The sequence below is a fragment of the Bombyx mandarina genome, chromosome 20 (assembly GCF_030267445.1).
Source record: "Bombyx mandarina strain Sakado chromosome 20, ASM3026744v2".
Lineage (NCBI taxonomy): Eukaryota > Metazoa > Arthropoda > Insecta > Lepidoptera > Bombycidae > Bombyx > Bombyx mandarina.
Window position 1 is genome coordinate 10,801,911 of NC_143226.1, and position 12,138 is coordinate 10,814,048.

At 33.4% G+C, this 12,138-nt stretch overlaps 2 protein-coding genes across 2 annotated transcripts in view; one reads left to right on the forward strand and one right to left on the reverse strand.

Annotated features, from left to right (window-relative positions):
- Nucleotides 1–2,480: 2,480 nt before the first annotated feature.
- LOC114242494 (biogenesis of lysosome-related organelles complex 1 subunit 6) lies at nucleotides 2,481–7,054 on the forward strand. The gene is made up of 5 exons (XM_028173668.2): nucleotides 2,481–2,808; nucleotides 2,909–3,022; nucleotides 4,121–4,208; nucleotides 5,066–5,152; nucleotides 5,656–7,054. Exons 1-5 carry the CDS (start codon nucleotides 2,801–2,803, stop codon nucleotides 5,722–5,724), a joined length of 366 nt encoding a protein of 121 aa, XP_028029469.2. The 5' UTR covers nucleotides 2,481–2,800; the 3' UTR covers nucleotides 5,725–7,054.
- Nucleotides 6,452–12,138, reverse strand: part of Swim (Secreted Wg-interacting molecule) — a 49,472-nt gene continuing 43,785 nt past the window's right edge. The window contains exons 8-9 of the mRNA XM_028173710.2: nucleotides 9,786–9,925; nucleotides 6,452–9,189 (exon numbers count right to left, since the gene is read on the reverse strand). Of these exons, the coding sequence (XP_028029511.2) occupies nucleotides 9,070–9,189; nucleotides 9,786–9,925 (260 nt within the window). The 3' untranslated portion in view covers nucleotides 6,452–9,069. The remainder of the gene's footprint in view (nucleotides 9,190–9,785; nucleotides 9,926–12,138) is intronic.

Below are 12,138 nucleotides of genomic sequence, written 5' to 3' on the forward strand. Positions count from 1 at the left end.
CCATTTTGAATGAGCCTGTGACTACAGTGTACAACTTTTGGATGGAAACACGAGAAGGTGTATAATTTAATAATTATTTGGTGTTTCTTGGGACGCTAAAACCATGTGTATAATAATTAAATATAACAATGGTGGCCTATTAACGTATAGCATCGATGAAAGTGCGCACGTATTAGAAAATGAAAATAAGTCTTAATGTGTCTTCTCGATATCTTGTTGATCAGTGCTTCCTGTCTCATCTCATCTCACTTCATTCAATTCAGATCAGATCGTACCACTTGGTATTTTATTGAGTTATGCATACCTTGGCTTTTGTGGCAAAGGATTTCTTGAAGAAGGCTTTGATCCCTTTGCTAATTAAATGGAAGATAAAAATTCATTTAAATACAAGGGACTTTTGGCGGGAACGCGAGGAGTGAAGTTGTGTGATTTGTTTTATTTTGTCTATTTACCGTTTCTTCTGCTTTAAATGTGTAATAACGGTGGTTTATTAACTGTTTAGTATCTGTGAAAGTACACAAATGTGGGAAAATGAAACAAAGCCGCTGAACGTAACTTCTCGGGATCCTCCAAAAAGTCCACTGAAAAAGTCTCAGTAAATCATCTCATCTCATTTCATTTCATAACATCATTTTTCACATAATATATATAAAAGTTTTGATTCAAATTAAAATAAGACTTGACCTAAAAATCTTAGTTACCAGGTCATAAAATCCCTTAAAAAAACTCATCTAGACGTTTACATGTTTTACATACGGTACCGGTAAAATGGGGCGATTAGGGATTGAGAGGCGAATCGGGAAAAAACCGGGAAAATCTTTCGACGCTCAATATAAGTTTTATATTCGTTGCAAAATCTTCCATTTTTTGTAGTTTCATAGTAGAATGTTGAAAGTTCACGAAACAACTCTGAATATGCATGATAATAGCTGCTGACTTATAAAAAATTGCGTTTCAAATTAACTTCCTGTGGTGGTAATTATTTTAGTGCTAGAAACTTTGCTCTCTTTTATTTATTTGATAATAATAGAAGACGACTATGATTTATAAACGTTATCTAGTGTTTGAACCAGCATATATATTAAAGGTAAGTCTCAGTTGTTATTGGTTTTAATGTATTTGATTAAATAAAAATACATGTAAAAATCTGTTGTTTTTGGGGATATTGGGGACGTCTTAGGTATAAATAACAACGAAAAAGGGGTCAATTGGGATGAGAATACGTGAAATGGAAATGACCTAAGTATAAATAGGTACAGGTTTGTAGGGTTGTCTATGTAGTTATAACAATATTTTTTAAATTTGTTGGTAAAAATCTAGTTTATTCGAAGCGAAATTGGGAATAAGTCTTTAGTTGAAATAGATAAGCAATTTAATATAAGTAAGTCGCAGCATAAGCAAAAAAACTAAGATAAAGCTCATGAGAACCCTTATCTTCTCCATATTCTTGTACGCTTCTGAGACGTGGACCCTCAAGGGCCGTACCCGATCGAGAATTGACGCATTTGAAATGTGGTGTTGGCGCAAAATGTTGGGCGTATCATGGACGGAGCGCCGAACAAATGTGTCAATTCTCGAGGAGCTAAACGTCAAGACCCGTCTATCTGCAATTTGTATGCAGCGTCTCCTCAAGTACTTCGGACACGTGGCCCGACAAAATCCTGAGAACTTGGAAAAATTAATAGTTGTAGGTCACGTGGAAGGAAAGAGAAGTCGAGGAAGATTGCCAACCAGGTGGACGGACATTATCAGGGAAGCCACAAACACCAGCGTCCCGGGCGCCATTAAGCAGGCCGAATGCAGGCAGCATTGGAGGAAGCTGGTGCAAAAACTGGACCAAGGTGGTCACGACCCTCAGTAATGAGGAAACGACAGAGAAGAAGAAGAAGTCGATTTTGCAGAGACATGTAACAAGATCAATGAAATCTCAAGGTGGACAAAAATGTCTAAGTAATACATAATAAAATATTTAATATTTGTTCAGAGTGGGGGTATTCATCTGATTAATCCATGGAATAACCGACACACCTAATCTCTTAACCCAGATAGAAATATTAGCCCCTAAGTACTTACCAAGAACGGAGAAATATAAACCGTTTCTAAGAAAGCCTACTATATATTATTATGTATAAATAAATATATATATATATATATATATTGTTGTTAATGCACTGTCGATTGCACCTATAATTGAGGTGATGTCTGCCATGTAATTTTGTCAGTTTTTCAATTTTTTTTATTGATGATCACTTTGTTGGTGCAACTAAATAAATAAATTAATTAAAACTATATATAAAAATAAAAGTAGTGCCAACCCTAGCAAATTTCTCATTTCGTCCCAATTAACCGCAATTTTCGGGTAAATAGGGATTACACCTATTTTTGCATTTTTTGCTTAAACTGGAATGCTAGTTGCATAATTTTAAATTAGACAACAAAGATGCCCCCAAGACTCAATCATTTTGATCCTGATATAGCATTATATACATCAACAATTACCTTAAAATTGCTCATAAAGTTGGAATTTGTCCCTAATCGCCCCATTTTACGGTACCCTATATGTTTTTACATTTATTGACATACATATGCATGCACATAGAATTTATTCGAGAAGCATGCATATTGAGGATATTGTCCGTATGTACTTGTGTGAAGTTAATTTTACATAAATAATAAATTATTTCGTAAATATTTAGTGCATTATCTATGATGTTAATAAATAAGAATAAGTATCTTTCTGATTAAAGAACATAAATACTAAAGGATACATACAAACTACATTAAACTAAATAGGAACACAATGGAAAAGTAAGAAACATTTGTTTTGAAATAGCACACTGAGACAATCGACAAAGCTGATCGTACGTACTTCGTCTTGATTTTAATACTTCATTTATTTATTTTTAAGTACTAAGAAAGCAGATTTGGATGATGCGAAAACTTGTAACTTACTGGCCAAAGGTATTTTGGAGTTGTACGAACCACCATTGACAACAATAAACACTCATTTGAAGGAATTAACGTAAGTACCAGTACCTGCTGTGGGTGTTGTAAACGGCGACCGTCAGATAAACCAGAAAACGGGCAGCAGAATTCCCTGATTATTTTACTTGTACACTTTGATGTATCCTACATTCAAAACCTACCCCATGGATTGTTACCGGCATTCCCACAGCTTCAAACTTGATGCAATTATGTCGGCATAAGACGTCATTTATCTGATGTTAAGCTACAGCAAAAAAACTGCATCTTTTGTTAGATTGATTTTCAAAACTGCATTCTCAGACCTAATAACAACTGCGCCTAATATATCACAATACATAGCTTCCAAGGCAAATCATAAAAAATATATTTTAAGTAATGAGTAGTGGAATTATAATGTACTATGAAATGCAAGTTAGCTAGTTACTTAAAATTAGTTTTAAGCAAGCATAATTGCTTGCATATAACTAAGTTTTAATAAACTGAAATCTTTTTAACCAAATGCAACATACACTTAGGATGTACGTAGTTTTTTTTTTGTAAACCAATATACTGTTTACTGTAATATTGTATTTACAATATTTTTACTGGTGGTAGGACCTCTTGTGAGTCCGCATGGGTAGGTACAACCAACCTGCCTATTTCTACTGTGAAGCAGTAATGCGTTTGGGATTGAAGGGCGGGGCAGCCATTGTAACTATACTGAGACCTTAGAACTCATATCACAAGGTGAGTGGCGGCATTTACATTGTAGATGTCTATAGGCTCCGGTAACCACTTAAGTCTAATCACCAGTAACCACTTAAGTCGTGTTAAGTCATCCACCCACATATGCAATAAAAAAAAACTACATCTATAAAACTATACAAATGGGGTGTGTTGTGGACTCGTACTGGCAAGTATTAGCACCCTGCTCACTTCTGCCTGACTAAAAAAAACCACAATGACTATCAATTTATTTGTCATATTGATGGGTGAACAGGCTTACGAAAACCATCTTTATGTATGAAATATTATATATTTCTCAATTGATAGTAATGCAAATTCTAATTTTTAACTGTTGGATTGAGGCCAGCAATTGGTTCCTTTAATAGTAGTATATAATGTGTATTTTTTTCTTAAAAATCTGTGTTTTCAGGGAAAAGCAAGATGCTATACACAACACAATAAAATTTGAGAGGCAAAAGCTAGAAGATATACAGAATGATGCAATGCTGGATGCAATGGTTAGTTTTTCATAACGAAAGTCATTGACCACTGGTTTTTTAAATTGCATAAATGTAAATGAGGTCACCTGGTGTTATGGCCACTTCGAAAACCCGGCACGACACAAGAACCCTCTCATCGTGGCCGCTGGTAACTACATTCCCGATCCAGTGGACAGAATGGAAAGCAGTCGACGTCGCCCAAAACACTAATTTCGGATTCTCCCTATCTACTAACGGAGCTTTTAGGTACCTCAAGCACTGGTCATCGTAAAGTAACCTACAGACACAGCCCACTGAGCTTCTTGCCGGATCTTCTTAGTGGGTCGCGTTTCCGATCTGGTGGTAGATTCTGCGAAGCACGGCTCTTGCTGGGGTTCGTGTTAGCAACATCGTCAGGTTTAAGCCCCATGAGCTCACCTACTTCTTAAGGTTATGCTGAAATAGCCTCTTAAGGCTATCCATTTAGGTAGGAAAAAAAAAGGTGTTACTTATTGGAACCCATTTACATCACAATGTGAATCCCATTATCCACCTGTGGATGTGAGTTTCAAATTCTTAATTCTGTTGTATAATGGTTAACCCATCATGCATCTAATTTTACTAATTTTATTTTCTAATCTTACAGAAACAAATGAACATAAAGTCCTTCAAAATAAATAATGCCAAATAAATTCTTTGGCATTAGTTCACATTTATCTTTTTTACTGTTTGATTAGCTGAATATTAGCATTTTATGGAAAAATCATTATAATTATGTTCCAGTTTTTTATTTTATTCTTATTATAGTTTATGGTTCACCAGATACTGTGTAACGATTATATTCACACAATAAAAATTAATTTAATTAGATAATATTAGATCATTTCTACTTTCAGTTAGCCGATATTGCAACAAACAGAGAAAAACTATTAACCATATCAAATTCAATGATGGTACTACATAAAAGAGTGCAATCGTTACAGGTTTGTCATTTTTTTTAATATGATCATAACATGCATAATGGCTATTGCTTGGTTTGTATCTTCACTCTGGAAAAGTTTTTTGGATGACAATAATACGCCATTGAAACTGCTGCAAAATGGGGTTTCTATGGAATATGCTATATTTGAACAAACACATTATGGTGCAGGTGCTTATCAAATTTAACTTTACAGGAAAAGAAATGTGGAAAATAGAGATTAGCATAATGTCCATTGATAGAGCCCCTTAAAGCTACTTAAGTTACAAGTCTACATGCATTCTTCATATAAATTCCTTTCTCTGTAATACAATGTACCAAAATCGCATCGATTACTAAGATATCTGTCTCATTGTCTATTGCATTAAAAATGGAAAGATATAAGTATTTGGCCCAACCTCAAACTTGTCAAATCACAAAATATAAATTACTATAATGGTGACTTCAACCATGCAATGAATTTATCGTCTAATTTACTCAAAAAAGTTAATATGTCTTAATTTTCAGGTCAGGGCAGCCAATGTAGAAAAAGCAGCTAACACTAGAGCTGCTACCAGTAAACATACAAGTAATTAAATCTTATACAAGTGACAGTAACAAAGTGTCCTATAAATAAATAAGTCAGTGAGTCCTACCCTGTGCAGTAATTAAGGCAATCATTTTTTTTATTTATTGCTTAGATGGATAGACGAGCTCACAGCCCACCTGGTGTTAAGTGGTTACTGGAGCCCATAGGCATCTACAACGTAAATGCGCCACCCACCTCGAGATATAAGGATATAAGCTATAATATAATCATGCCATTGGCTGGAGCCCTTTTTATTTGAAGGCACTTAATTCGTTTTGGCGCTAATTCTGGCGCTAAGGAATAACATGTCGAGTTGTGAAAGGCAATTTGGTTTAAGCAACATTTCACTTAATATGCGACATTTATCATTTTATAGTTCGATGGTTTTTAATTTAAATTCAATTATATTTACCACATTCAAATAGCTGAAGAAGTTATGATATTTTTTTCAAATTTTAAACTTTAAACTTTAAATGGATACAGAGTAAAGTTGTAAAAACCTTGCTTAAAGCCTTTCACTCCTCGATGCTATAAATATTTAAATTTACACCATACAGTGATAAAATGGAATTTAAGGGAGTTGATGATTCCATTCCAAAGGAGCCACACTATGAGTGTTAGTAAGACCATACAGCATTCAACATAATAACTCTGTGTTCTCTCAATCACAGTGTTGGTCCTTTTTATTTTCATTGTGGCATTTATAAATCTGCTACAGAAATAAAAAATAAAAAATTCTTTTATAATCATGTAACTTTATTTAATACTTATACGTACATTAATCATACTATATAAGCGAAGTATACAAAAATAATTATTTCTATTCACAATTTTAGCATTTAATATTGAAAATTAAGTTGTAAAATTTTTAAACAATGTAGTAACTATTTTTTTACAAAAATAAACGGGTTTTACTGTTCGATTAGAAATCAACAATCTAAAAAGAATAGAATTTTTTTTCAACATTTAAAGATTTAAATGGTGGTGTTGCCAATCACTGTTTTTAATTAAACATGATTTAGACTTCAAGTTGTTATGTTCCATTATATGAAGTGAATGTCTCATGTATAACAATTGAGACATGGACTATTCAGACACATTATAACGTGCCTTTGTGAAATTATATGGACTTATCTAAATATTAATAACCTAATGCAATAAGCAAGAGAAAAGCTTTTGAAAAAATTAATGTAGTCTGCCCTGCAGAATTTATTCTTCACTCTATGATATTCATATGCATAGGTTTTACTAAATGGCTTCGTTTAGACCGGCTATCTACTCATTCCTAGTGTAGGTAGTTAAATAAAGATGAGGATTTTAGAGTTGTTGAAACATAAATAATTTTTGTCATCAATAATAATAGAAAATCTAACTCACATGATTTCCCATAAATAATAGAATAAATGAGAGTTGTTTTTCGTCCATTCTAAATAGCTCCTAAAATGTGACATCCATTACAAACCTCAACATTCCTTATTGCTGTGATTTGAAGACACAAGTAGATGAAAGTATGTATAAAAAATAATAATACACTCTTGTAATATCCGTTGCGTTAATTTCTTTTAGAGTTACTTTGAATGTTATCTGTGTAAATAAAACCATAATCACCAATTCTTGAAATTATATGCTCATAGTCATCATGAAGATAATAAATCATGTAGGCTCTTTTTTATTAATGTTTTCAAATAACTTAACCTTTTGTAATAAACTAAGTGTAAAATCTAATATAAAAAATATTTTAATGAGATAATATAGAAGACATAATATATTTTTAAGGTACTAATAATTGTACCATTGTTAATAAGTTGTGAACTTAATCTATTTTATAAATTTAATGTTACGTTTTAGTAAAGATATTTGACTTATGTTCTGTTCCAATTTTATTGATGTATTGAAAATATTCTCAAAAGTTCTTGACGCATTTTTCATACATTTTTGCTGATGGCCACTTTATAGTGATCAATAATCAAGTGTTGCAAACATTTAGCTAACACTTACACAATTTTTAGTTACCTATTGGAACAGGCAAGAAGATTCTAAGACTAGTTTTATGTTTGATAGCTGACACAGACAGACAAATGAACTAAACGCATGTAATATATTTACCTTAAATTTTAATATTCAACTGAGAAATCTGAAGTTACCTAAAATGGCACAAAACTTTATTACAAGAGACTTTGTCAATCTAAGTACAGAAAAGTTTTTTTTAATTTTACAATTCAAAATAATAAATAATAGTCTCAGTCTCTTTGGTGTGTTTGTTCATTTGTCTTCAGATATCCAAATTTATTTATAATCATTAAAACTGGCTTTTTCTGTAGCACACCCAGTTCAAGTCTATCTTAATGTAAGGCAACTAGTAAAAGTTTGTTTTAGTAAGTACATTACATGTTCATAAATAAGTTGAATATTTTGGATTTTTCTATAGTAAATAAATTTATTTCCACGTTCATATTGTTTCCTTACACCTGAAATAGGCTTATATAATATTAAAGTTACTTCACGTCAAATACACACGTTCAAAAGGTACCTCAAATTGAAAAATATCCTTCTATAATTTTGAAGACAGCTAAAAGTTAATAACATATATTTATGTACTTACATCACATCTAAGTGATCCGAGATCGCATGTACATATTTAAGGTCTATATATATTTTTTGATACACCAAGGATTTAGTCACTCGATATTTGTTTTATTTCGTTTTAATTCTTCAACTCAATGTACTTAGTTTCGTATTTTTTTAAATTTCTATATTGTTATTATTACAATGATAAACTTCAAATATCCACATTTTCATTGGGTTTGCTTGAATAATGTGTGTGAAAATTAGAAAGTCCATTGATGAGTTTACAATAGACGTATGTAGGTTTAAAATGAAAAATAACAATAACAGCTACATAATAATAATAATTGTATGCAATTAATATTTATATAAATATGGATTATTTGGAAAAAGGTTTTTTTTGTTACTATGAAAATACTTTTATAAATGAGAAGCAGCTAATTCGTAATAAAAAAAATCCTTCACTGTATCAATGGATGGGGTGAGAATGGATAATTAATACGAAACTTTTACTATCTTGTCTTGTGCTTTAAACGTTTTAAAATCCAGACTACATCAATATTTATTAAGTAGGTAAAAAAACTGTTTTGTATTAGAATAAAAGTAACCAAAACTTTGCAGAGATTCAAAAGTTTTTTTCATTTCACAATTATTATTTTTTATTATAACCTAAGTTTTTGACAACTAGTGTTGCCAGTCAAACCCTTGGTACAATTCAAGACGAAACGAATGTGGATTTTTAGTGATAACACAATAGTGTTACCATGTTGATTGGGTGTTTCATCAGGTTAGCTCACGTAAGGGAGGACGGTGAGTACAGAGGACTCAATGCCGGTGCCGCTGTGGCCGCGAGCGATGCGGAAATAGCCTTTCTCGCCCCACGACGTTCCCCAGCTGTTGGCCACGATCTGCGGATAGATATAATTGGTGGTAGGTCTTCTTGTGAGTCCGCATGGGTAGGTACCATCGCTCTGCCTATTTCTGCCGTGAAGCATGCGTTTCGGTTTGAAGGGTGGGACAGCCGTTGTCCTGTTAAAACTGAGACCTTAGAATTCATGTCTCGAGATGGGTGGCGGCATTTACGTTGTAGATGTCTATGGACTTGGGTAACCACTTGAGGTAACCACTTAAGTGGGCAATAAAAAAAATTAAGATCTCATTTGTATCGATGGTACCTTAATAATGGTTTATAAAAACCAAAGTATGCAATACGATATGATTCTAGAAGAGAATGCTCTATCCCTTCCAAACAATACAAGTTCTTTATGTACGTGAACTCAATTAATTACTAAATATAATGGCTTCTCTATCTAGTATGAAATTAGGACGCACCTTAATATTATCCGTATTTCTGGATATATATTTATTTGTTATATTTTTTTATTTGTAATGCAAAAACAATTGATACTCGAATTCAGCTGTCACATCTCACAAACACGTAGTACCTTTGATTTTCGCTAACAGCTCAATTTCACTTGGGCCGCGAGTAAATGAATTAACTTACCCAATATTTATCTTCGGCGTCTTCTCCCCAACCTACGATCCTCACGCTGTGGAGGCCGCGCATCTGCTGATCCCCGTGCCTGGTGTGACGATATATACCTTCTCTGTAGTGGAAGAAATCTTGGTACACCGTCATTATACCTGGAATGGAAGATTGTTTTGTTATCGTCATAACCGCTGATAAAATGCCCACAGCTGGGCATACACACGCCTCATCCACTAGAAGTACAGAATTCATAGAAGGAAATATAGTTTCCGCCGCCCATCGAAACATGAAACATAGACCTTAGTTGTATAGAAATAAAGTGGATTCTTTAAATATTAACAACGGCTTTAAGCCAGAACTAGATAAAATGGGTTCGGTTTGTGCAGCGTGGAGTCGTCCCAAAAACTAGAATATCACAATACACAACATACATTGAAAAGTACTCATTGATAGTACCCGTAAAATAAATTCGTATTGGAAATTTCCTAATATATTGTAAACCGGCAATATAACAAACTCAAGACACCGCGGGGCGTTGACCGCGCGAGTTAGACGATTTTTGGCTTTGTGTTACATTACGTGCTGTGCTATGGCATGCATTGATATTTATTTACGTTTTCGGTAAAGAATCTCTTACGTGACCTAACGTCTACGGAAGTGTGAACGATTGTCTAGATATTCCCTTATTGTTAATTTGAAAAGTGGTCATCGTTATTAAGAATAATTCACTCAGTAAATGATAGTTCTAATTAAATGTCCTTAAGGCAGATGCCTATGCAGCCCCCTTGTTGGTCAGTCTCCGATGCTCATGGACATCATGTCTGCCAGGGACGAAGCCGGGCCCCTACCTACCTCCAATTCAACCTTTAATAATATTTTTGTCAACAAACAAAACTAGTTGATTGCGAAATGTAATTTTCACAATTGACACAAATTCGCTATCAAACATTAAATGATGTTATCTAAATACAGAGAAGCCTTATTTCAATATTGTTGTCTACTTATTTTGAATCATGTGAAATGTACTAGGTTTTTTGATAATGAGTACAGTCTGTGGATCTTAGCCACGTTTTTATTTGTGTACATTTCCAATAAAGTGGAGCATAGCGAAATTCGAATCCCGTCAGGCTTGACCTTGTAATGTAACTGAAGTCTTGAAGTTCATCAATATCAGATTACTTCTGTTCGCTTTGTAACTCAACGGACAAAATCGATTCCATAAATATTAATACTTTTTTTTAGTATAGTAGAATTATTTTGTCCGTGCAGTTTGGGTCATAAAACATAGCCCCGCTAGGGTGGTGAGCATGTTGCGCGGGCGCAACGCCATTATCGATAAAAACAAATGAGTTATCGAAGGCAGGTACACGGCAGCGGGGTGGTATACGAAGGGTTGTGAGACATTGTTATGTTATGAGTCATTTGTGCAAATTATAGTACATTATGTCGAAGAGAAATGTGTTTTTATGCATTCGTTCTCTGAATTTCTTTAGTGACACAATGGCTACTCCTTTGTTTTGTATCAAAACTGCAGAATTTATTCAAAATAATATTTGCACGTGTTGTTATCAACAATGTGTTAAAAAATTTCACTGAAATAAGAATAGTTCTCGATTAGTTACAGAGTGTTAATTTCTGCCGTTCTCGTTAACTTGCTGCGGCGATATGTGGTGTAAGTGTTCGATTAGTGTTATTTCTTTCATTTTTATCACTAGCCCACAAAATGACAAAACTAAATACCTACACTATCGATAAACCTTTTCGACAACAATAATGCGCATCACTATGACCGTCCATAAGGCTCGTAAGTGGAAGAGAGAGCGAAATACTCGTTTCACCGCTCCGATTTTTTATGACTCAAACTGCACGAACAAAATAACTCTACTATAGTAACTAAGACTTATTTTAATCAAGTCAAGTCTTATTTTAATTTTAATTCTTATTTTTATGAAAAATGATATTATGGAGTGAAATTAAATTAAATGAGATGAGACGATATGGGATGAAATATTATCTCAGTAAAATGGTGGTCATTTACTGGGACTTTTTCAGTGGACTTTTTGTAGGATCCCGAGAAGTAACGTCCAGCGGTTTTTGTTTTATTTTCCCAAATTTATGCACTTTCACCGATACTAAACAGTTAATAAATCACCGTTATTTAACCTAAATTAATATAATAACCTATTTAAACCTAAAGAAACACTAAATAGACAAAATAAAACAAATCACACAATTTCACTCCTCGCATTCCCGCCAAAAAGTCTAATTCAGACATAATTGATGCCTGTACAAATAGTGATTCGATTATATTTTCTATCTCTACTGAAGACTTCTTTCCTGAGAAAATTTGATAACCCTAGCAGGCGCA